General features: G+C 36.9%; 1 protein-coding gene across 1 annotated transcript in view; it reads right to left on the bottom strand.

Moving 5' to 3' along the window:
- LOC309507627 (DNA topoisomerase I, mitochondrial) overlaps positions 1-27,216 on the bottom strand; it is a 34,892-nt gene extending 7,676 nt beyond the window's left edge. Inside the window, exons 1-15 of the mRNA XM_082181944.1 lie at positions 26,992-27,216; positions 26,749-26,830; positions 25,856-25,937; positions 23,399-23,442; positions 22,298-22,423; positions 20,222-20,312; positions 18,823-18,947; positions 18,626-18,741; positions 13,913-14,034; positions 6,365-6,487; positions 6,054-6,241; positions 5,636-5,780; positions 3,249-3,392; positions 2,023-2,208; positions 167-235 (exon numbers count right to left, since the gene is read on the bottom strand). Coding sequence (XP_082038070.1) covers positions 167-235; positions 2,023-2,208; positions 3,249-3,392; positions 5,636-5,780; positions 6,054-6,241; positions 6,365-6,487; positions 13,913-14,034; positions 18,626-18,741; positions 18,823-18,947; positions 20,222-20,312; positions 22,298-22,423; positions 23,399-23,442; positions 25,856-25,937; positions 26,749-26,828 — 1,641 coding nt within the window. The 5' untranslated portion in view covers positions 26,829-26,830; positions 26,992-27,216. The remainder of the gene's footprint in view (positions 1-166; positions 236-2,022; positions 2,209-3,248; positions 3,393-5,635; positions 5,781-6,053; positions 6,242-6,364; positions 6,488-13,912; positions 14,035-18,625; positions 18,742-18,822; positions 18,948-20,221; positions 20,313-22,297; positions 22,424-23,398; positions 23,443-25,855; positions 25,938-26,748; positions 26,831-26,991) is intronic.
- Positions 27,217-27,276: the final 60 nt, after the last annotated feature.

Raw genomic sequence — 27,276 nt, 5'->3', positions numbered from 1 at the left:
TTTGTCTGCAAAAATTAAGACTGAAATATTTTTTTTTTAAACGAGCTGAAAAGAAAAACTACCATCCTTTAGTGTGAGCCCGTATGACGCAAGCCTCTCGAGAATCGTATCCCTCAGAATGAAAAATCTATGACTGTCTGCCGCTGTTTCAGAACATTACACTCACATTGAGTCGATCAAAGAGGTCGTCTCCTCCTTGCTTGTTTTCCACGAAAAGCTTGAGGTTTTTGAAAACCTAAAACAGAAAACACATGTTTGCTTGTTTATCATATGCATAGAACAGAGGTTGAGAAAGAAAAAGGAAAGGGAAGAGGGAGAGGCACTCTCAATTATATTTGACATTTTGCAGAAGTCCTGTTTTTCTCCACTCCTACTAAATAAACCAGCTAAAATATGCATGGAACTAATTAACGGTAGCAGATGTGGTGCTTTTAAATCAGTCTCATTTGAATAACAATCCTTGAGCCAAATGCATGAAGAAGAAAGTAAACAGACCGCTCGCCAAGCAATGACAATTTATATTTCTGGAATATTTTCCCCCAATTTAACACGGCCGTATGTTAGTATTGATTGATTCATATGCTGACCTTCCTGTCTAATAAGCACACAGAGGGGAGATCGACACGTAACATGATCACATATTCAACACACTCTAATATGACCAAATAATGCGGGTCCAAAGCTTACAGATCACTAGCTAAAATGCTTCTTTTTGCATTTTTCTAATATAGCTCAACATTTTATATTACAAATGACATTATCAGCAAAATAGTTTCAGTGAAATTAAACCAGCGAAAAACCAGATGATCATGTTCCCAAGTGTGATTCTAGACGATCCAAAAAAACATCTAGTAAATCTGACCATCTATACAAAGGTTAATTTCACAAAATATAACATTTTTATGTCACAGAATATTAAATGTTATTATGTGCTATTCACTTTCAAACTGTTGCTAAAATGTTACTTTGTACTCTCTTCATATCACAGTTCTGCAAAGAAAACAACATTTACTCGCAATTGCTGTTCAGCGGCAAAACATGAGAGCAGTTGTGTTTTAGACCAAACATACAATGGTGATTAAGTGCAAATTCAGTGAATGGTGAGATTTTATTAAATAAAATGACCCTGCCAGAAAAATAACGTGAGAACGTGATTATGTCTGTTCCATCTGTATCATCTCAGTGAGCTTTTAAGAGTTTTTACACATGCGTAAGGTGAATTTAGCGTTTTCAGACGTTTCAGTGTGGATGTCAAACTTTTGGAAGAGTGGGCAGAGAAACGAAACGAAAACGCCATTTTAATATGTATCCGGATTAATGTAAACGTAACCTTCATTTCTAAAATTAGGTGTTGAATCCCAGATGTTTCATGTGATCTCAGACTTCAGGACATAGATACATTCATACAAAAAAAGTGTTATTCAAACAAACTTGTTATTCTATAAAAAAGGAAAATGAACAGCAGCGTATTGACGGTAATGCAGCCACAGACCACGTGGAATCAAGTTCCAAAGGGTTTAATTGTTATTCATTATGTCGTAATGCGGTGATGAGAAAGTGGGGGTCGGTTTTCACAATACCTGCAATTATATCTGACATTTCCGCAAAGTCTGCCTGACGCCAAATAAACTTACAAGATATTCAGAAACAAATTAATTTTCACTTGATGAGCTTCTTTCAAATGTTCTCATTTACATTTTGAAACCTATGCAAGCAAACAAGATCTAGCGGCTGAGTACAGCACACATGTCTCACGGCCCCTCTAGCCTGACCTGCACGCTAGCGAACAGTGGAGAAACCGTACTTTCCACAGCTACGAGCTGTGTTAAAATAATAACCCACCTGTTATGACTAAAATTATCATACATGAGGTAATTGATAAATGCGATGAATCCAATTTGCACTAGATTTGCATTTCCATTTGGAAGTGTTTTAGTTAAGCTTGTGTTGTTCCAGTGTTAATTCATGTAAGAAATGTAAATGTAAGCCAGCACAATCTGTCTACTTTTAAAATGTTCTTACCCTTTTGGCCACAGGAACCTTGTTGTAGTAGCGGATGCAATCTTTACCCAGGAAGTCGAACTCTACCACACACTTTTGCCCATCTAGTGTGTCGTGTAAAGTGATGTGCTCCACGCGTAGTGAGCAGCAACCCACGGTGTCTGCCGTCTCACCCTCTTCCTTTTCATTACCTGCTCTCAGAGCCAGCTGAAGAGTTTAATACACACATACACATGCTTCATAAAGACATGACACTGGATCTTCAGAACATCTTAGAGTCAATGCTCAGCTGCTTGTGAACATGTTTGGACATGACAGTGGACTGAAAGCTGCAGTATGGTATTGAGTGTAATAAGAAAAGACTCAGAAAACCTTTGATACTGATGTAACCTTTGATCCAGTATCTCCACACAGAACTAGGATTTGTAAGAGTGTGTGTGTGCGCGTCTTTATAAACTGAGGAAAAGGTGTTTGCCTTCCATACATTTTTATTTGTCACACTATAAGATCTAAAAAAAAAACTATTATGAGATACTCAAATTTTGATTTTTTTAAATTTTGAGATATGAAGTTCAATTTGAATAGTCATATTGTGAAATATAATTTCATTGTGACAAGTCGCAATTGTGAGATAAGAATTCACAATTATGAAAAAGTCCCATTTGAGACATTTGCTATTATGAAATTATGGAGGGGCGGGACATTTCCAGAACACGCGCTACGCAGTGCCAATCATGACACACTGGGCCAGCTAACCAATCACAGCACATTTCGTATTTCGGAAGGGGTGGCTTCATCGAAATTGCTGTGTCCGAGACAGACTGGGGAGAGAGCTGTACTAATGATGTAAAATATGTGAATGATAATGCGTTTTTTGAACAATCAAGCATGAAAACATTCTAGTACTCCCCAAAAGCCAAATCAAGACTTCGTAAAAGGGCATAATGGGACCCCTTTAAATTGACCATAACATGAGGAACTGAACTTTGATATTTTAAAATAAAGTTAATTATATTATGAAAACATACTGTAACTTTCAGAACTTAGTACACCTGCAGAAATAGCAAATGCACCATGCTGTGATATCTCCTCACTCTCTGCTGTTTTTATTCTCACAGGCAGCTTAATTGACGTGAAGTGATTACCAGTACACTCAAACCCTTTGGTCTTTTCCAAAATAAAGCAGTCATGATTTAGCAGCCCTCTAATGTGCACAAATTATGTCTGAGCAGCTTGTGTGGCCTGACCTTGTCTATAAAGTAGAGGGCAACGGCTCTCTGGCGTGAGCCCATCTGTTTGGACTTGAGGTCCTCCTGGTACTGGGTTCGGATGGCATCCACACACGACTTCAGTCTACGAGCCACCTCATACTTTTCCCAATCCTTCTCACCCTACGGGAAACAAAATAAATCAACAAAGTAAAGCAAGGAACTAAATTACATTACATGGGGCAGCTCAGCCTGACACTTCATGAGTGATCTGTCTTCAAATACCATCTTATTCCAAAGGAACTGAATGAAATCCTGAAATGATGAAAAAATAAAAATCATATCAAGAGATTCATATCAAGAAGACTCCACAAAACAAATGCAAATTTCTTGCCAGCATTTTCAGTGCAATTTTTCTTTCTGCTAAAACAGGAAGTTGGCTCAGAACATCTAAGGGTTTATATTTCAGCTATAAGTTTAACGTTTACAAGTACATTACTTTAATATAGATTATGACTGGGTCAAAAAACAACAACGATTTCTCGATTTTAATTGATTCTCATTTTTATGAAACGATACCAATTCTTAAATTCCAAAAATCTCTATTTTTCTATATGCTGTTTTCAGTTGATGATGAATGAACAGAACATTGTAGCGCGCCTCGCCACCTCCCATCTAATAAATCCTGAAAACAGGTATTTAAATAACCTTATTGCATGTTACGGTCAGGTTGTCTGATTCCAGCTACAAGCACTTTAATTTGTACATACAAAAAGCTACTTTGTTGTCACAGCAACAGCATAGTGACCAACATAGTGTAGAATAACTTAACCTTCACACACTTATTCCGCACATAAAAAGCAACAGAAAGCAGACAGACGAATGGACTCGTTTAGGAAAGAAAAGCAAAGTAATGAGGTGGCTGGGAGACGGTTTAGTGAATTTGTTTAGATTTTTAGATTTCTTGAGGTGTCCATCACTAAGTTCAGATGAAATTGATCACTTTTCTTCCTAATTTAATTAGCGAGAGGAAGTGAGTGGAACGAGGGTGAAGATGAGGTGCTGAGCTGAAACTAAGTGAGCGTGATTCGGCAGAACGCGAGAATACACATCAGCTCTGTTTGATTGGCCCAGACTCAGTGCTAAAAGGCAACATCAAATCACATCTATTATTAACAAGGTGACAGAGACAGACAGTCATGAGGTGAAAAGGACGTGAAGCTGAGTTGTAAATGAAGGGATTTACAGGCAGAGAGAGAAAGGAGAGGGCAATAAGTACATTTTAATCAAGTCAATAGTAAGGAAATATTCCCATCACAACACCAGACTTTTTACTAACAGCATGAAGTTGCATCCAGATTGCAGCTTATTCTGACCAAGAATCGCCAATTAATAGAATAAAATAGTTGGGTTGTGGAAGTAAATCGCCATTCATTTTCTCCATAGGGAAATAGATTTTTAATGATAACTTTTAGGCCTTTAAAGACAGACCTACTGCGAGTTCCAAGGTTGTTATTCGATGGTATGTTTTTGTTAAAACTATCCGTTCACATTATTTCAACTTTAAATAATCATATTTAACTGCTGTGAATTTGCAGTGAAAACTACATTACCCATGACCCCGTACAGAAAAGTCAACAAATCAGACAGTCTCGGAGAGTAAATCACACCAAAAGAGCTGGCGGGAAATGCCCACTCCCATGAAGCTTCATTTTCAAATGTCATGATTTACCTCATAGCTGGTTGGATTGGTTTCAAGGCTTGTAACGCTTTAACAAAGACTAAAAATCCCAATGGGAAAAATGAATCGAAATAAAAATACTTCTGCTAACCAATGCTGCTAAAAAGTGGACGGGCACTAATGTACTCCATGAAGGAAAAGATTGTCCCACCGACATAAAGTGACAGATCTCAGTTTTTGTTTTGTTTTTATGTGTTGTTTAGTGATGGTTTATCTGAATTAGTTTATGTAGGTAGATTATGTAAAAGTACATTTTTCTAGATCAGGGGTTTTCAAATTGGGGTCCAAGGACCTCCAGGGGCCAGAGTTAGTTAATATAATAATAACAACAACAATAATGGTAGTTAAAATCTCCCGAATTTGACATTATACTTAAATCATTTTCCATATTTCATGCACATTTATAATAATTTACAGGGTTCCCTGCAAAGTTTGAAACCCCCTGATCTAGATCTATGGTGGGTTGCAGCAAATCTGTTCTGATAGGGTAGCAAAAAGCTAAAAAAAAGAAGAAAAAAAAGAAAAAAAGGATACAATAGTAAAATAAAAGTAAATAAGTAAAATGCAATTAACCATATACATTCAGTAAAACTGTGCATAGTTAAATAGCAAAATAAATATATAAAAAATAATAAATACACAAGTGCTAAAGCTTTTAATCTGAAGCGGAGACTATAATATATACCTTAAGTTTGGAGTTGGCATTGAGCATCACATATTTGCAAGATCCTTGTACGTTCTCAGTCCAGCTGGCTAGCCACGTTACAGTGTTGTCATGACGAACTTCCTTCCAGTGGTGACCAGCAGGAGGTTCTGGGATACGAGAGTCTCTGTAGGGTTAAATTCATACCTTATACTTCCTCTGAAAACAAAATACTGATTGATGAAAGAAATATCACTTGAAACTGCATATATATGGTTTTTCAAGAGATCTTGAGTAAAAATTGCTTTTACCCATCTGCAAACAACTTTCTATCAAACATATCAGCAATGTGCTTTTGTTAGTCTTCACATTCATGCCACAGTGCTACAGAAACAATCCCACTTCTGAACATATAATACGGCTGTGCTGACTGAGGAGTGTTACAACATGAAAGCCTCACTTGCTGCAGTTGATAATGACGTCTTCAGGTCGAATCTTCTTCTTCAGCATTCCCTGTTTAGGATGGTCTCCTCTGCCTCGAAAAAGCCCTGGAGGTTCAATCTTAAAGTTCCCAATGCGCTCGCGATGGTGGTCCAACACACAGAACCCATACTCCTCAACAATTTTTTGATTGACCTCTTTATTAACCTGGAGAACATTTATCAATTCAGAGGAACATTGGTTACCTAGTGTAAGGGATGAGGCCGTCCATTGAAAGATTGTAACTTTGATTTATATTTCAAACATTTAGATGTTTCGAAGGACACCCACCAACTTCTCCTCTTTACTCATGTTCTTTCTGGCTTCCACCTTTTCTTTGTGCATAGTATGGAGCTCCCCAAAATCACACTTGTTCAGATCCATGATTAGCTGTCTCTCCTCCAAAGTCATCTCCTGTACACAACATGCATAAACCATCAAAACCATCAAGAAGGAAGTGTCAAACCATCAAAACGAAGCCTAAATTCAATCTGTTCATCATATAAAGTGATCAAGTCTCTTCAGAAAATGTAAACTAAACTGTTCAATTCATATGGATTTGCTATGGATTCATAAAGAGATTTTACTATCTCTTTATTAACTTTTTGATGCTTCAAAGTGTCTATGAAGGGACAGAAAGCTCTCGGATTTCATCAAAAAGATTAGAAAAAGATACATTTGTATTCCGAAGATGAACGAAAGTCTAACGGGTTTGGAACGACATGAGGGTGTGTAATTAATGACAGAATTTACATTTTTGGGTGAACCATCAGATCAGACCACACACTGCTCGACAGTGACCGTGATGAGTTGTCAGCTGTACTTGAACCACCAACTGTAATTTTAACCAAAAAGTTGGCAAAAAGTCCATATTAAAGGCTCACCAGGCAGTGAAACTTTTTTATTTTAATGCAGGTCTTGATGCCCACGCCCAATTCCAATTTGTTGACTATATCTGATTTTTTTGATGACCAGCTCACTACATCTTTTAAAAGTGACCCATATCAATATCTGCATTTATACTATATACTTGGCGAAACAACCCAAGGTAGACATACTGACCTGGAAAAGCTTAGGCCGAAAAGGAAGTAAAAAACGACGCGATCTGCAATGGACGCAGATGAATACAAGCTTTTGCTTTCCGTACCATCTTTAAAGGTCAGCAAAACATTGGGTTAAGCCTTCGTCCTCCATTGCAGCATTGAAAAGAGTTATGTGATCACGGTTGGTGTCCAACCGAGTCAACGTCATTTGCCACCATCACTTTTTCAATAACGTAAGATTCGCTTTGACAGGGGAATAACTGATCTGTCAGCTAGCATGGCAGACGCAAATGCATGTATCCGATTCATATCTGATTTATTTCCACATATGAATGAAGCCTGAAACCGATCTGAGAATATCAGAATCAATGTGCTTTTTTCCTGCTTACAGATTCATGTGTCATATCTGATCTGTGCCACATGGGAGGAAGAAAAAAAATCTGAATTGGGCCACTTGAAAAATGTGATGTAAATGCAGCCTTAGTAGCAGTATACATTAGGAGAATCATTGTGCTAAAATAATACACAGCAAAATCATAGACATCTCTAGCCAGATGTCATTTACTGTTTCTCAGAGGACCCCAGGGTAGACGTAACACAGTAGACAATAGGGCTGGGAGACAAAATCGATTCACCTAGCTATCGTGATTCTTTTTTTTACGATTCTAAAATCGATTTTTTTTATTCCAGAATCGATATTAATTCAAATTCAATTGCTTTATTTTTGTCCTTGCTTGTAGATGAGGTTGACAGAAGTTAGCCACTTTCGTTCCAACAGATGAAATGTGTCGTTATCTATGAGTGTTGAGTGACGCAATATCCCAAGTGGACCAAAGAGACGGGGAAGAGACGTGAGACTGAAAGCACTAAAAAGCCCTCGTGCTACTCATATGCTGAGAGAGAGATAAGACAATAGAGCTGCACGATTCATCTTTGAAAAGACTGTGATCTCGATTCAAACACCCACGCGATCTTTCAATTTGTCTGTCTATTAAACTTTGAAAAAATCATATCGCAACATTCAAAGCTGTGTTGGCGCTGCCGCTGACCCGGAGAAAGTTGCCATGAAACAGTCTTTTCAACCTATTTTTCAACTATTTGTGATTCAATAGTTAAAATGATCATAGAAGTACTTGGATAAAAGTTTAAAGTTCAAATATGAACAGTGATGTCTATGATAGCGATCAGCTTTTGATAGAAACTTGGTGCTTAAAATAACGCATTTATCGATTACATTGTTTCGCCAATAAGTGGCGACAAGTGACTGTTAAAAAAATTATTTTTGTTATTGAATCATTTATTCAAGAGAATGTAGTATTGTATGATGCTTCTGAAATAAAAGTCAGAAAGATGTGATGATTTGTTTTTGTAAATATGACTCATCTTATACATCATGTACAGTCTGTATAAGTGTATGATTTAACTTTTCCCGATGGTCTAGTGTTAAAAAAAATTGCAATATCAAGTCGCAATACTTGTAGAATTGCAATTCTTAAAAAAATAAAATAAAAAAATAAAAAAATAAATAATTTGCAATACATATCGTATCGGCACCCAAGTATCGTGATAGATTCGAATCGGGAGATAGGTGTATCGTCCTAGCCCTTGTAGACAATTTGCAACAGAATTTGTCCCACGGTTAGGTGAAAAAAAACAAAAACAGTTTGGACAGGATTAAAATCAATACGAAAGGCTGTGAAACAGAAATTTAACTTAACTCCTCAGGGAAAACAAGTCCCTTCCATGCAGGGTTTTAAGACAGTTTCTGCTCGCTTCATACATCTACCAGACATCTTATAAGAAAGAAGCTGAGGGCGCTGTTTTGTATCCACATACTGTAGGGTGATAGACCAAGCACACATTTCTTGAACTGAGTGAACTTTAGCTGACCTTGGGTAAGCGTATATGTGCGAAGATCAGAAAAGATTCACACCCTCATGTTTTTTTTAGCAACACATACATGCTTGACTGCAAGATTTTCACATATCAGAACTTTGCCTTTTGCTGTAACAGCAGCAAAAACGGCTACAGAGAATAATATGTGAAAATAAATTGATGTGAGAGAATCAATGAAACATTATCCAACTTGTCTTGTAATAAAAGGCTTTGAATCATCACACTCGGAGTAGAATGATGGACGAAAACAATTCATGACAGCAATCAGTACTTATTCAGGTCAATACATCTTCCATTAGACAGCTACTACTTTTGAGAAACTTTTAGCATGACCTCATCTTTCAAGGGTAGATGTTTTCTAATGTTTCTTGAGCACCAAATCAGAATATTAGAATAACTTATGAAGGATCACGTGACACTGAAGACTAGAGTAATGATGCTGAAAATTCAGCTTTGCCATTATGGGAATAATTATACTATTTCACATTACTGTTTTTACTGCATTTTTGATCAAATAAATGCAGCCTTGGTGAGCATAAGAGACTTATTTTTAAGAATAAATAAATAAAATCTTACAGACCTCAAACTTTTAAATCTTTACAGTCCTCTAAATGTTGGGAAAAGGCTGAAATTTGACTTTGACCTTGCTTAGGAGTCAAGATCTTGAGCATTTACAGCAGGTTTTTGAGTTGACTGCATTCAGGTTGATTCCAATTGGCAGTCCTGTCATGAATTGAAACTTGGTAAGAGGAATATCATACATTTTACTTCAGACTAGGCAAAAGATTCAGTTCAGTGGAAGTGCTTGAGACTTTTGTGACGCATAGCAGCTATTCTGAAGGGTAAATTGATCAAACAATGGCTGTCTGATCATACATGCCTAGGCTGTCTTTTTTAGAACATTTCTCGTTTTGCTCGCAATATTTATGCCTAGTCAAAATTGGTTTTGTTGCCTTGTGCTGCTTTAAAAATAGTTTTTTTTTTTTAATTCAAGAACACGTTTTGTTCAATAAATTGATTTCTAAAGCTCCATTTTGTTTATTCAAAGATTTAATCGTCTCTCATAATAATGTTTTTATTTACTCTTGGGAGCGAATACTGAAATATGTCACTAATTAAGTGATATATCATGTGAAACAGCCCTACTTCAAAGTTAAGTCCTTTTAAGGGAGCCACTTCTAATGTTTTGTTTTTTTTTAGCAGTTTTATACATCTCAATGACTAAAAAAAGGGTGCCTTCTGATCCTTTGCACTGATATTGCTTCGAGATATGGCCTGTTTCCTGACATTCGATAACAACAAGGACTTCCTACATCAGAAGACACTAAATATCATCAAAACAACACTAGAGGACTGAGATAACCTCACCTGTGATGATCACAGTTTCCCATGCGGCACAGGAAAGGAGATAGAGGACGAGGACAACCAAAAATTGAGAGGAGAGAAAAGTAAGTATCGGATGGAGGGGTCACAGAGGACTGACATACGCGTTTCCCTTTTGTCGGCTTATGATTTATTCTTGCACTTTTGCAGGTGCTAAATGTCACACTAACACTGATTCACTCTAATCTCTCCTCCAGGGGCTGGTGAAGAGAACCTGCACCACGGGACCTCACACAAGCAATTTCATCTGACCTGCCCCCCTCCATCTCCCCATTCTGTCACACACACACACCCTCGGCCATAAATGGCACCCCTGGGCCATTAGCCAGGGAGCAGAGCCCAGAGCACAGAGAAGGAAAAGAGTAAAATGAGATGGAAAGGGAAAGAATGCCCCCCCAAAAAATGGCACACAAACAGACACTCTCAAACCTCATAGACTCACAAATCAACTACATTGGTTAGGACTAGAGCACAGCACAAACCATGAAATTGTTGAATAAATCAAATGTTCAAAATGGCGATCACAAATAACTGGCAATTGAGAAATGCGTCACTGTATTTAAAAGGAAAAGTTTCATTTCTGTGGCAACTATTGGAAATTAACTTGAGTGCAATGCTAAAAAGTGCAATGTTATCCATTTATTATAGTCCATGATTTGTTGTGAATAATCTGTTTCATGTTGCTGCAGTATTACAAATTCAAATTAATTACGGTATTAAAAAAGTGCATTGCTATGTCTATTGTTTAAATTATATTTAATGCTAGTACAGTAATATTGTGAAATAATATAATTATAATTTTAAACTGTTTTCTATTGTAATATATTCCTGTGATTCAAAGCTTATTTTTCAGAATCATTACACCAGTCTTCAGTCAATGTCACATGATCCTTCAGAAATCATTCTAATATGATAATTTGGCACTCAAGAAACATTTTACATTATCAATGTTGAAAATAGTTGCGCTGATAAATATTTTTGTGGAAACTTTTCTAGGATTCTTTGATGTATAGAGTTCAAATGAACAGTATTCGTTTAAAATTGAATTTTTTTAAACAATGTAAAAGTCTTTACTGTCACATTTGATCAACTTAAAAAAAATAAAATAATAATCTTGCTGACCCCAGTGTTGTGTTGTTATACTAAAGCTAGCATGTTCAGAGTGGTTACTAACTGACCTAAAGTCTCTATGACATTCAGATCTATAGTTATGGTATGGGCCCTTCCAATCTAAGTCTAAGGGTGCTTTCACACCTGAGAGTTTTTTTTTTCGGAACCAAGTACATTTTCTCCCTTGGTTTGGTTCATTTAGGCATATGAACACGGCAATCACCCTCGGATCCGCAACAAAACAATCGCTCCAAGACCGCCTGAACCAGGCGGTTCGTTTGAGGTCTGAAAGCAATCCAACCAAACAGACCAATGAACCAAATGGTTTTATAACTCATAACGGGAAATGTGCTATATAAATAGCAGTAGTGTCTGATTCTGTGAGTGTGCACATTAGTTCTCAAGGTTGAAAACCAAAAGAGCACCTCTTCATCTTAAAATGCTTCTCTGTGTGAGAATGCTGTCCCGATGAAGCCTTGATTCCTGCTCTAGCTGCATTATAGCATTAGTATGTTTGTGTGTGTCTTGACACCGTTAACCTCTAGACAGCGCTGGGAGATCCACAGATCCATGTTTGAATTTGCTGCAGTATTAATACGAATGTAGTATATAATTTAACAGCGCGAATGATGGCTACATTCGTATAGTGTTTGTGTGTGTCTCGACAGTTACAAATAAAGCCACAATAAGCTTATGGAGCGAACTTGTCAATCATCTTGATGGATGACGCAGACGAAACTCTGACCAATAAGAGGACAGTTGTACTCGCATGTGACTTGCATAAACACATTTTGGTATGCTTTGAAAGGTTGCCTTTCCGAACCGAACCAAGAAGAAAATGCAACATTGTAACTAATTAAGTCCCTGTTTCAGAACAAAACAAACAATCTATAGGTGTGAAAACAGCCTAAGAAATGTTTTTTTCCATTTTTTCATCTGCCATGAAGAAAACCTAAGTCTGATTATTTAAAAAGTAATCACACAAATAGATTTGAGAGATAATTCAATGATAGCTTCCAAAAACAGATTTTACCAACACTGGTGTGAAGCTAGTAGGGACCAACATATTGGCACAATAATGATTATTGTGTTTTTTTAAATTAAATATCAAATTTAACTGAAATGGCTTTTGCCATCGTCTAGCACTAACTTTTTTTTTTGTGGTAGATTATTGCAAAGATGTTTTATTTATTTTGTCAGGTACAATGTAACCAGCAGCTCAAAGGTCCCTCCTCTATTATAATGATGACATTCATTTAAAGGTATAGTACACAAAAAATGAAAATTCAATCATCATTTACTCACTCACTCATGTTGCAAAGTTTCCAAACAGTTTTGGTGTCCATTGGCTTTCATTGTATGGATGTATGGATAGTTTATTATCTATTTTTCATGCTGTATATATTGTTGTGATGCCTAAATTCACTACCATACCGCTTTTAGTGTATTATAAAACATAATAAAGCATTTACTTATTTATTAAAGTATTATAGATTTCTAGGTTACCTGGCATAACGTTATATATATATATCAGCTAGAATTTCAATATCACTAAGACAATCAAAGATGAATCCACTTATCCTGAACACAGTTTTGTAGCTAGACAGGAGTTAGGCTGCTCTCCGATTACATCCTGTGGCGCCCAGTTCTGGCGGGTCTCTAATGTGCAGTAATTGCCAAATGCTAAGAAGTACATAAACACGCCTCCTCCCTCTCAGCACACTTTTCATTGACCTTGTTTTTCTAATTGCTGTCTGCACTGCACAGTCAATGAATGTGGGCACAACTATGGGTGGCCATTTACTGAAACACAAGAAATTCATTATCCACTGAACCCTTAATTGTATTCGGAGGTTTAGTCTCCATTGATGAGTACTAAATGGGTCAAAAGGTCATGAAACATCTATATGAACACTTTTTAACAACCGTTTGCTTTGCTTCATGCTGCAGATAACTCAGAAGAAAACAGCGAGCAACAATCAGGTAGAGACAAAAACACTCATACGACACTTTTCGAAAGCACTGTAATAATAGAGCCGATGTCTCATCACTTGAATTCCTCTCTCGCTCATTCTCGTGATTGACAGTCGGGGACGGGGCGGAGACTGTGCTCAGTGAAGCGAGCAGGGGCTTCCGTGTTATAATAAAACAGTTAAATTGGATTTGTTCATATGCGGGAAGCGAGTTGTCTGGATTAGCATATCAATGCCTTTACACAAATCGTATTTTCAAGAGCATTGAGCACTAAGCAGCACGAAATTAATTCTGCATGATACGCCCTGAGGCCTTCTGGGATGCTGCAAGCTTCATAACTGTTCCATACTCATAACTTGACACCCATCCCTCCTCACTGTAAAAGCTACTGGTTAAACATTGAGCTAGGCTTACATGTGAAGGAATGGTTTACCTTCCTCCAGTCCCTGAAGAAGTTATTGCGGAAGACCTCTTTTGTTGTGTATTCGTGATCCAGCATCTGAGCAAAGAAAAGTGCCACTTCCTCAGCTGGCAGGCTGAGTTTCACTGCCTTTCCTACAACAAAAAGAACATATTCACTTACCATAAGGACATCAGTGTGAAAAAAAAGCAACCAGCTAACAACCAATTATGAGTATTTTGGGTTAAAGTATGTACTGAACAACATACTGTTAATCAAAAATGTAATATAAATATGCATATGATTTACCACCATCTAGTTTTGGCATGAAAAATGCAAAATGTCATAACTGGATCTTCCAATAAAAACAACAACACTTCTCTCTGGTAACGTATGCAGGACATCTCCAATCCTGCCCCTGCAAACTCACATTCATCTGCCTCCGTTTTTGAGTGCAATGCCCACATTTCTAAATCCAATCAACAACTGATTAATAGAACCAAGTACTGGCCCTACATTTTTTTTCCTTTCGATAATGTTACATTTAAATGAACATCAAAATATGTATGAAAAGATCTGTCGCTACTTCCATTTCATCGCAACTTTAATAATTTATTAATTAAAATAAATGTAATAATGCTGTTAAAGGGGTGGTTCGGGATTTTTGACATCGGACCTCATTTTTAAGTCAGCCTGGTTGTTATTCATCAGTGGAGACATTTAAAAAAAAAAATTATCCAGTCCTTATATTTGGATAGTTAGCCGATGCTAGGCTAGCGCGAGTCAATGGTATATGTTAGCCAGCCATTAAAAACCGTTTTACCCACTCCACAGTGCACCAAACGCAAATCAATTATAACACTAGACTATCGATGTCTATGTCCGTTGAGAGAATAATGTTAGAAATCAAACTTACCTTTTCATCACATTGCATTAGTTATAATTTGTTCCCTGTAATCATAAGCCTTGTCTACAGCAGCAGCGGAGTGATATTGATTACCTAGGCAACCGAGTGAGCCGGTACACACATGACGCAAGTGTATTTACCTGCCGCGACTTTGATATCGCTGAGGAATGCTAGCTAACGTTAGCTGGATGTAACGACTGTAGTGCGCTTCTGTTCTGTGTTTACTTTTTGCCGCATTACAAACCGGAGCAAAGTAAAATTCCGCAGCTGCTGAGAAACTAGTTCCTTTGGGATCATTGAGATGAAAGGTAAGTTTGATTTCTAACATTATTCTCTCAACGGACATTTGCATCGATAGTCTAGTGTTATAATTGATTTGCGTTTGGTGCACTGTGGAGTAGTGTTGTCACGATACTAGAATTTCTAACTTCGATACGATACCTTGAAAAATATCGATATTCGATACCATTTTCGATACCACGGAGAAAAAAACTGCCACAATATTAAGTTTTTTTAAATTATTTAAAGCTAAATATAACAAGTCTAGAACATGACAATGAGGGATATTTTACATGAACAAAAATGTCCTGAAGTAGTGCACTTGTTCAAAAGCATTAATGCTGGTTAATACATTAACGTTATTTGATGAACAGATTTAAACACAAACGTGTGTGCATTATACGCGAAAACAATACTATTAGTGCTTTTAACAATACAGATTGTGTCAAAGCACTTAACAGTATCAAATTGGAGGATATAGTGTCAGTAATGTATAATAATAAGATAAAACATTAAATTTTCAGTTAAAGGCATTTCATTATTGAATTCAAAGATGTCATTCAATAGCTCAGTTTAGTTTAATTAGTATCTGTGTAATCAAATTGATGAAAAGATATGAAGGCAAATTGCAGAATTAAATACAAATTTTTGAATAAAGTTAAATAAGCAAAAGTTAATTTACATTTGACCACAGTTAAAATATTTAACGTTACTTGTCTAAGATTTCTCAGTCAGATTATATTAACTTTAAGAATTACGGTGAAAAAACGAGACAACACACTCATATCAACAACAATACTAGGTCATTGGTTAATGTTTCAGAAATGTTAAAATGAGAAGAGTTACCAACCTCTCGAAATTATTTATATAGATCCCGGTGTCGGTCTTTCAGGTGCTTAGCTATATTAGGCCCCGATCACACTAACGCGTTTTTCAGGTTCGAAAACGCGAGGCACACAGCACTCATCACACAGAACGAGCAGTGCGCTGCGTTTGTTATGTTGCTCGGCAACCACTGAAACAGCTGTCCTGTCAGTCAAGTAAACGTCAAATCAGCCTTTTATTAACTTTATTTACTTTCTGTTAACATTGTGGTAGTTACGGTTCGTGAAGTCGTTAAGCTCCTGGTAACCCGCGAGAGCACCATAAGTTTATCCTCCATCATCGCACTCTCCGGGCGTTCAAGCAACTAGCTTTCATCATTAAAACGGAAGGCCCGCGAGGCGCAGCAGGCACATAAACAGCCCGTAGAACGCTCGCTGGAAACCAATTGAAAAAATAGGCGCCTCTCACTGCAAAAAACGCGTCAAGTGTGATCGGCCCCATTCGCTTCACTTTTGCTATTTAACCAGAGCGAATGAGACGAGTGCGCGTGTGGTGTTTATCAACGCGCCTTTGGAGAGAAGTGAAAGTGACAGCTCGGCTAGTATCGATACTTCAGGAAATTAGTATTGGTACCGTTCAGATATTTCAGTATCGATATTTATCGAAATATCGATATTTTTGACAACACTACTGTGGAGTGGGTAAAACGGTTTTTAATGGCTGGCTAACATATACCATTGACTCGCGCTAGCCTAGCATCGGCTAACTATCCAAATATAAGGACTGGATACATTTTTTTTTTAAATGTCTCCACTGATGAATAACAACCAGGCTGACTTAAAAATTAGGTCCGATGTCAAAAATCCCGAACCACCCCTTTAAATGTAATCTTCAGCATATCTCAAATAAAAATATGTTAATTTTGTACTTTTAATAATAACAGTGATGTCTAAAACTGCATTTTTTTTTTTTTTTTTACACTACATAGAACAGAATTTAGCCATTTATCTAATCTGCCATAACATCAAAAAGATTGGCATAAATTTTCACTAAATCCATAGCAAATATAGTGATTCCTCTTCCATGGCCTCATGGGATAATACAGTGTCCATTGGATGGGCCAAAAGTGTCAGTCTGAATGATCTGATTGGATTTTGCGTTGTTTATGTGACTTTCTCACGGCACGTAAAACGTAAATGTCTGATGTTGCTATAAGAAACATGCTGAAAGTCGCTGCAGAAACAATGTTGTGTTGTTGCAAAGTGCCGGACGAGCAGAAAATGACAATATAACGGAGACATATTTTGAAACCGGGGGAGACGACTGCGTGGGAAAAAAGGCGTAACATTACATGCCAGCCTCCGGTTCTGCCGATGCCTCAAAAGACGCAGTAGTCCAGTGCACGGCTACACATTTCCATGTCGTAAAATAAAAAAAAGACAACATCTCTATTGCAAACCCCTACATGTTGCGGTTGTTGTTGTTATTGGCGCATGACTACCAACGCAACGGTCCGATGTCCATTGCCATAGAATTAAACCAATACAGACATTCCGGAAAACGGAAGAGCTACATGGACACACAAATTGGATCTGAACAGTTGCGATACACAGTGTGGACATCAATAATTTTAGATCAGATTCCAATCGGATACACAAATAATCGGATTTGGACTGACAGTCTGAACAAGGCCTAAAATACATCATATGAAATTGAAACTGTAAAGAGTCTCAGTGAATTTCTTTCTGAAACCCGTCACAAAAACCGAACCGAAACTCAGCAAATAGCCTACTTGCCAAACAAACATGAGAAACAGGTCTATAGAAAGCTTGAAATGTCTACTTTAAAATGAAAATGAAAACAAATAGTCTCTGATTATGTAATTTGTATGAAACCGAGAGGTACAATCCATTATAAGTAACTGAAATAAGCACAAATGTCAGGACATGTCAAAACATCTCTAGAGCCCAAAACCAACTCAAACCCCAAATATGTAAATAATCAACATCACTAATGACTAAGAGTTTGGAGTTTATCTGCAAATAAAAAGAAAGTAGATAAACATTATTACTAACTTAATTTCTCACAAGATAACTGGTGACAACAAAAGCACAGAGATAAACGAGATATAATTTCCACAGATCTCCAACAGAACGAGTGAGCAATGAAAAAAAGTTTTTAACCCCAATAAAATGAGTCTTCAGACACACGTTCCCACAGGACTCGACAGCAAACCCTTCAATATAGGACTTTAAATGCATCACGGAGAATCATGGCCTAGGACAAATATAATCAAAACTGCATTTATAGCTTACCGTTCAGGGAGTCTCAGGTACAAAATTCAAATACTTCCCCCTCAGGGCTATTGTACCAAGATTAATTGTCTGGGCCTTCCAAAACGCACTTATAGTTTAAGAAACGCCTCTCTACGGTAAATGGCAGAGTGGATATTAATAGAAGAAGCTGACCTTAAAGTTTAGCGAAGAGATTAAAGACTCTTCCTGTGCTCTCTGAAGTAGGCCTGACACCAACAGAGGAACAGGTCAACCTTGAGATGGGCTGTGTGCCCAGACCAGAAAAATGAATGGGAACAGCACTGACCAGTGAACTGACCCCCTCCCTGAACGAAATCTCTCTCTTTTTTTTTAACACATTTTGCTGTGAAACGCTTCCACTCAATCCATCAGTAAGACAGAAGCAATAAGATCTTCATAATGTCTGAACAAATAGCCTACCGTTATAGTAAAACTTCACATCATCAGGAAGGGGTTGATAATCAGGGGGGAAATACGGCCCTTTGTGTTCTAGAAACTTCCATTTAATTCCATGCTCGTACTTCTCCTCTTCCCACCTGTGAAAAAAGTCAAGGAAAGTGTCAAACAAAACTTCTAGGCTAAAAGAGGTCTCAAGAAGTTGCATGCAGAGAGCCTACCATCTCCATCTTTGTTTCTCTTCCTCCTCTTTCTTCTTTATCTTGAGAGCCCTGGCTGCCTGGATCTCCTCCTTGGTTTTTTTCTTCTTAGTGGAGACAGAACACCCTCCTTCTTCTTTTATCACCTTTGAAAGGGAAAAAGGGGTCATCACTGCAAACTTTGTGAACATTTTGTCTGCATTTTGCAGAAGTAGCAAATTTTCAAAAATATAGCCAGTTTAAATAAGCACTGCTGGACTCAAAGCCACCTGTGGAGAAATGAGACTTTCCATTTCTTCATAATTTAAGTTTCTCTTAAAGTGGTACTTAAAATCCTGTTTCCTGAAAATCTGATTTAAAATCGCTGCTTACTTTCAAATACAACTGTAACAGCTTTGATGCTCTGAAGCACATTTTAAAGAGGCTCTAGTTAAAAAAGAAAACTGTGAAACTGTGAAAATAGGATGTACGTATAAACATGAATAACTGCTGTTGACAATTTTGTCACGAGTTCTTGGTGTTTAGAGAGTTTTTTATGATACACTTTCAGGGCATCTCTAGACATGACTTTTTTGTTATATTGGAGGAATACAATAGGGTCAATAGTGGCTATTCTGATAAAAAGCTTTCCTGGTTGAAATGTTGGTGGATCCACAGGAGACAAAAAACATTTACTTCTACAAAGATAAAAATACTTGGATAAATTTAAGCGCACAAAAATCAAGTCGGTGGGAACACCTGACCAAAATTAACTCCTGAGGGGCAGCGTGGACATGGACAGCATCTTTTCACAGTAAGCTAAAAACAAAACTGTAAACGGTTTCTCCTGAGAATAAGATTTTGAGCTCTGCAAGAGAGAAATGTTCTTCAAAACTGCTCTCCGCAGCACTAAAATGACTATCAACAGAAAGCTGTTGAACAAAATGATGGCTTTTCAGCAGAGGGAATCGCTTTTGTGACATGGTCTTTTAAATCCATCAGATTGTAAGGTGACCTCAAAGGACAAGCTGCTTTGACCTACAGATGGCAGTTTAGTTGAATAGAAAAAGATGAATAAAATGATTTGTGAGAAAAAAAAAAATAGAAAGTGCTAAAATGACTTTTCACCATGTGAATGGAAGTTTCAATTAAGACTATTTTCTTTTCTTTCTTTTTTTTTTTAAACCATCGTTTTACTCAAAAAAAAAAAAATAACATGGTGGAGGCGTTAATATAAAATCAGTTTATAATAATGCAAAACTCACTAATGTACAGTACCTCAGACATTTCCGACTGTGCCTTTATGTAACTCATCTCAGCATGTGTCCTTTTTAAAGATTTTTGGTTTTCAGTTCCAAAATTACTAGCATTTCAGCACACAGTCACTAAGTTCTTCTCTCTATAATCAATGTACCACTAATGCACTCTGGGTAAAGCCCACCTTTTCTTTTTTGTCCTTGTTTTTTTTCTTCTTTACTGTAGCAGAGTTTCCCTGTCCCTCTTCTGCAGCTTTCTTCTTCTTCTTCTTTGGCCTTTCAGGGACATACAAGTAAGCAGTCAATACTTTTTCGTCTCTTAAATTTCATACAACACTGATGACAAGAAACGTTTCTTGTGCACCAAATCAGCATATTAGAATAATTTCTGAATAAGAACCATGTGACACTGAAAACTGGGGTAATGGCTGCTAAAATTCAGCTTTGCAATCACAGGAATAAATTGCATTTTAAAATAGGAAAAATAGGACAGTTATTTTAAACTGGAATACTTTACAATATTACTATTTTACTGGATTTTGAATCAAATAAATGCAGCCTGGATGAGCATAAGAGACTTTCAAAAAATGAATACCAACACCATCATTTACAAGTGCATCATATACAGGTGTCTGTGATTGATACAAATGATCTTTTTTTTATGCTAAAAAGTTTCAGCATGTTTTTAAATGACTTTTAAAATAAACATCTATTAAAAGGGATAGTTCAACCAAAAATGAAAATTACCCCATGATTTACTCACCCTCAAGCTAACCCAGGTGTATATGACTTTTCTCTTTCAGACAAATAGAATCTGAGTTAAAGTAAAAAATGTCCTGCCTCTTCCAAGCTTTATAATGGAAGTGAATGGAGGATATGATTTTGAATGGCAAAAAAGTGAACCCATCCTTCATAAAAGTACTCCACACAGATCCGGTCTTCTAAAGCAAAATAATGCGTTTTTGTGAGAAAAATATATAACTTCAACTAAATCAGCTAAAATAACTAGCTTACGACAGATTTACAGCGAAAGAGTAACCCTTGACCCAACACAACGCATTGACGAACGCAGAAGTGCAGAGGATAGAGCAAAACAAAACACCAGTCACGAATTAGAAGTCTAAAACTAGAATTTTTAAAGAGAAATGTCGGAGGAGCTTGAGTTTGTTGCCCAGCCCTTTTGTTTGACCCGAGAGAGGCGTCAAAGCTTACGCTACTCCTACATCCTACATCGGGTCAAGTGTTCCTCTTTTGGCGTAAGTCGACTTGCGCAGGCCGTCTGGCGGAAACTAGTTATTTTAGTTGATAAAGTTATAAATATGGATATTTCTCTTACACAAACGCATCGCTTGCGAAGACCTTTATTAACCCCATGGAGACGAATGGATCACTTTTATCATGGATGGATGCACTTTTTTGGGCTTCAAAATATCATCCTCCATACACTGCTATTATAAAGCTTGAAAAGAGCAGGACATTTTTTAATAACTCTGTATTCGTCAGAAAGAAGAAAGTCATATAAACCTAGGAAGGCTTGAGGGTGAGTAAAGTATGGGGTAATTTTCATTTTTGGGTGAACTATCCCTTTAAAGGGAGCAATTCAAAGGCAACTGTGACAATCAACACAAATTCCATCCTCCACTGGCAAGACACACATAACAATAAAAGTACACATGCCAAAATTTGTCTAGTTGCATAGTATTTGTGTAAAAGTTAGACAAATGGACATTAAATAAACTGAATAATTAGACAATGTTTAAATTGCAAGGTCTTTGTTATTTAAATGCAAATTTGTATTAAATTTATATTAAATTATGCACAAATTCAGGTATAACATGTATATTTGTGGTCCTCCAATTTACAAAACCATGTTAATTATTTGATTAAAGATTACCCATAAATGACAAATTAAATGTACAAGCTGCTTGTTCTAGGCCCATAAAATCATTTCATTTTATGAACTGTACTGTACATTTCATTTCCATTAGATGAAAGTAAATGGTGACCATGGCTGCCCTGCCCTTGGTACCCTCCACTCTCATGGTATGGACAACAAGCAGCTTTGACAATCTGCTAAACATCTCCTTTTGTAAAAGGAAGTCATACAGGTTTGAAATTTTTAGGTGAGCTATCGCTTAAAGTAAAAAGTGGCACAGCTTACCCCACTTTACCTTTAAATAACAAATATCTGAAGAGGAAAAAGGGATATGTTATTGGCTTATTCATTACTACACCCAGAAAAAAAAAGAAAAAAAACGTACAAAGGTGCTTCAGAGGTAGAAGAGGGACCATCCGTTTTATCCGCTTTTCTTTTCCTCTTTTTCCCTTTCCCTTCTGTTACAAAGTCTGGATCTTTGTCTGGCTCTTCCTTCACAATCACTAGAGACCTAAACGAGACAAACAGTCAATAGCACATTAAAAGGCTGTGAGAACTTCAGTAAAAAAAAAAAAACTAAAGGACAAAAACGCATTGACCAATGACAATGACTAAATTATGGTGATTACACAATAATGCTTAATGGCCACTGATGATAATTATATAATTACAGTAATTAAGTCCAAGGATAATTGCAAAGAGATGCAAGCTTCAATTTCCATAAAGCATGATTCAGATGTGGTGGGAGGTGAGCAGACCAAATCAATTAATTACAATCACAATAACAAATGGTTCAATTCAGCAAAGAACTTTCTCGGAAAGATTAAGTGTAAAAGAACACTCGGACACCTTCAGCAGTTTTAAAGTCTGACCTCTGTCGTGTAAATCAACCTCCCACCTGCAATCACCAGCAGGAATTGATTTACAAAGCGTCTGATTGTCAAAGTCCCTGATTAGAGACATACCGTTCTTATCGTGAGACAGAAACAGTCAACGAGAAATTTGAGATGGTCGAACTTTTTATCTCTGAAAATCTTACATATTAAATTATATCTGTATATGAAATACAGCTTCATGTTAAACGTTTGCTTTCCCAGACTTGTGCCTCAGGCTCCAATCTACCCCCCCCCCCCCATTCTGATCTGAATGCTTTTCACTTATTACTTTTCTGACATGCCACATCTTTCTTTCTAATAAATAAATTAATTTCCTGAAAGACAGCCAATGTAGCGAGAAAATCGGAATGGATATTGTCCAGAACTGCGCACTTTCAAATCATCAGAATTAATTTTCATCAACTCTAAAGGAAAGAGAAAAAAAATATGATTGCATATTTGAATTGTAAATGGATTAAAACTCATTTCCAAGTGCAGCTGCTGGCTGCTGATGCCATTTCTCTAAATCAAAAGTCTGGATCTGCAATACTACATGTGCGGTGCTAGCTATTAAAAATACCCTCACATGTCACACAGTGGTCTCACTGTACCTTCTTTCTTCAAAGTCCATGCACTCCTCTTTAGGTGTTTTCATCTGAAATAAAACAAACAAAAAAACAATCATGACAACTAGCTGATGCACCAAATATGGTGCCACTATTGCCTTGATCGTCTGGGATGGCTATCAATAACAATGGATGATGAGTTAAACAGCACAAACAACTAATGCAACTATGGATTTAAAATAATATAAATAAAATATTCATTACATTAATAATTAATTCAAATACACACACAGTTTTTAATGCTGCTGCAAGGCAACAGTAAAAACAGTACAAGTAAAATATTATAACAATTTAAAATACCCGTTTTCTATTTTATTATTGTTTTACTGTTTTATAATTTGTTCCTGTGACAGCAAAGCTTTACATTTTTAGTATCATTACTCCAGTATTTAGTGTCACATGATCCTTTGTAATCATTGTTATATGTTGGTTTAGTGATCAAGAAACACTCCTTCTTATTATCAATATTGAAAATAAGTGTTTTGCCTAATGTTTTTTTAACAGTGACTTTTTTGAAGAATACAGTGCTTAGCATAAGTGAACACACCCATGCTAAAGTTGACTAAAAAGAGGATTTAACAAATCATCTTTTGGAAATTTATCTTAAAGGGATAGTTCACCCAAAAATGAAAATTCTCTCATCATTTACTCACCCTCAAGTTGTTTCAAACCTGTATGAATTTCTTTTTTCTGCTGAACACAAAAGAAGATATTTTGAAAAATGTCTGTAACCAAACAGTTGATGGACCCCAATGACTTCCATAGTAGGAAAAAAAAATACTATGGAAGTCAATGGGGTCCATCAACTGTTTGGTTACAGACATTTTTCAAAATATCTTCTTTTGTGTTCAGCAGAAAAAAATAAATTCATACAGGTTTGAAACAACTTGAGGGTGAGTAAATGAAATTTTTGGGTGAACTATCCCTTTAATGCCTCAATTTTAAAAAAAAAAATAGGAAAACTTCAACCTTTAAGGGCACCAATTTTCTTTGTGAATGAATAATGTATCGTAAATAAATAAATGTCCTTAAAATACAAGGTGCATAAGTCAGGACACCCCTATGTTAAATTCCCATAGAGGCAGGCAGGTTTTTATTTTTAAAGGCCAGTTACTTCATGGATCCAGGATACTATGCATCCTGATAAAGTTCCCTTGGCCTTTGGAATTAAAATAGCCCCACATCATCACATACCCTTCACCATACCTAGAGATTGGCATGGTTTTATTTCAGTTACCCTAATAGCTGGTTTGATTTGCATTGAGAGATGATCTTTTGGAAAGTACCCCATTATTTGTTTACGATACATTATTCATTCACAAAGAAAATTGGTGTCCTTAAAGGTTGGAGTTTTCCTCTTTTTTTTTTAATTAAGGCATTAAGATCAATTTCCAAAAGATGATTTTTTATCTCTCTTTTTAGTCAACTTTAGCAAGGGTGTGTTCACTTATGCTAAGCACTGCATATAGTTCAAAAGAAGAGCATTTTTTGGAAAACATTTAGCAACACAGTAAACGTTTTTCTTATAGCCACTTTTGATCAAATTCAATGCACCCATGCAGAAAAAAAGTACACATTTCTTAAAAAAAAGAAAAAAAAATGTGTATATATATATATATATATTATGTATATATGTGTGTGTGTGTGTGTGTGTGTGTTCGTTCATGTACATCCCAACAAATTGAATAATAAAAATCAAAAATAAGTTCCAAGCAATCTACTAACTTGACAAGGACATTGCTTTACAATTCCATCTCATTCCACTGTGCAAGAACCAGTAAAACACTGTATTAAGGTGGCAGGTAATAAATAAAGAAGAGGCAATGCATGGAAATATCAAAGAGATGAAGAAGCTGCATTATGCAAATGTAAAGTTGCAGTGGGAAAGGAGGACTATTTGCAGGTTTGACACACCACAGGGAAGCCCAGTCTAATCAAATGGCTTACAACCTGCTATCATGGAAAGCCATCTAGACCACTTGAGGCCAAACTGGTGCCCGAAGCTGTCAAGGAGAATCATATTCCACTACAAAAATATCTGCATGGCTTGAAGTAGGTTGCACTAGAGAACATACTATTACTATCGTTCACAGATAATGAGTGGTTTGGTGCAACCGCTCTGAAAAGGGAAGATTGCATTGTTTGCTCCGCGAAACAGTCTATTCTTGTTACATCTCTGTTTTCGTAACCTATGAATCTGTCATCCCGATCACAGACTTGATTGCTCGCTGACTAAACGCTTTTAGGTTATGCTCCGTGTAGCAGTCCGTTCTTGTTATATTTGGGTCCCTGTAACCTATGAAACAGGTTGAAAGCTCTGAATGATATGACTGCATAAATATTCCTTTACAGCAAAGCTAACAGGGCCTCTTAATTAAGCTGGACTTGAGAGAATCCCAGGGGCACGACGAAAGAAAATGAATGGTGACATTGAAGAACTACCTTCCTGTGCGTTTTCTCCTTCCCTTCATGCTGAGTCTTCACCTTTCCTTTGGCCCTTGATTTCTTTTTCTTTGGGTTTACTCTGTGGAGGAACATGAGGAAAGGAATATGAAGCAAATGACAAACATATATGAGAAAAGAAAAAGGGGTGGGAATAGATGAGACGATGCTCATGAGATCTGAATCCATATAATCGCATTAAAAATAAACTTCTCCCTTCACTGGAGTGTTTGACAGTCTGCCAGCAGGCTTCATCACAACAGGCTGCTGTCAGCAACACTTACAGGTGTCCAAGTCTTTCATCAGATTAATTACAAATGCCAGAGACGGATGGATGTCCCCGGTGTTATCGCGCTCATATAATGCATTAGATATCAAAGTAAAATAATTTATTCATAAAGAAGATGGAGTATAACTCTCTGAATAATGAATGCAAGCTCTCTGGCACTCAGTTCACACTTGGTTAGATTTACGATTTCTGGTGCACATCATTTGTTTGGGAGGCTCAATTTGTCTCCATCTTTCGCAGTAACACGAAAGGCGTTTCGTGCTGCAAAGTGCAGCTCTGTGTATAATAATGCGCAGCTGTTGTTTGTGTTGCCATTAAATAGCGCTTATTCTCAGTTGACTAACACATATTTAGCCTACTCGTACACTCATCTACAGACTTCATAGATGCATTAGAGGTGATGTGTGAATTTGAATGCAGTGTGTGCCAGCAAGAGCACAATTACAGGATGTCAAGAAGTCAAGAACAAGAGCTTCTCTTGCCTACAGAACATTTGGACAAGTGTTTGGGGATGTGATGTGATTGGACATGCAGTGCAACATTTTGGTGGTGATGTATAAAGGGCCTAATAGTGCGATGTACTTTCAATAACAGCTGTACTCACGCAAATGCATCTTCACTCGAGCATGGATTATCATTCAACTCTTTTTCCATGGCTTTCACAGAGCTGGAGTCTTCTGTCATTCCTAAAAAGTTGATGCCCAATCAGAAATTCAACAATTTTACAATATTGACACTGAAAGCAAATCAGGTGTCTTAATTGGTTCACAAACTTCACAAAAGATAATGCTAAAACAGGAATTTAGCTCTGACATGTGAATCAAATCAATAAACATTAATGCAATACCAGCAAATCCGTATATTGTGCAGTTGTTATGAATCCGCGTGGCTCCTAATCATACAGACGATCCACTGGTTTGAGGTTTTGATGTCGTGGGTATTTTAATCCAGTTTATCCTATCTTTAAAATGTGGTTGTAAAATTTCCTGGTTATACAAATAATAATTTAAAATCGGTAATAAAGTCGCATGTGAGTTTGAAAGGTCTCGGAGGAGTGTACAGTATAAAAGTTGCTGCACGCGTTTGCGCGAAAAAAACTTTCCAAACAGGTTTCCCCAAATACGTCGGCCAT

The sequence above is a fragment of the Leuciscus leuciscus genome (genome assembly GCF_965113295.1).
Source record: "Leuciscus leuciscus genome assembly, chromosome: 10".
NCBI classification, from domain to species: domain Eukaryota; kingdom Metazoa; phylum Chordata; class Actinopteri; order Cypriniformes; family Leuciscidae; genus Leuciscus; species Leuciscus leuciscus.
Note: the sequence above shows the minus strand (reverse complement) of the source record. Positions and strands in the feature narration are given on the sequence as shown.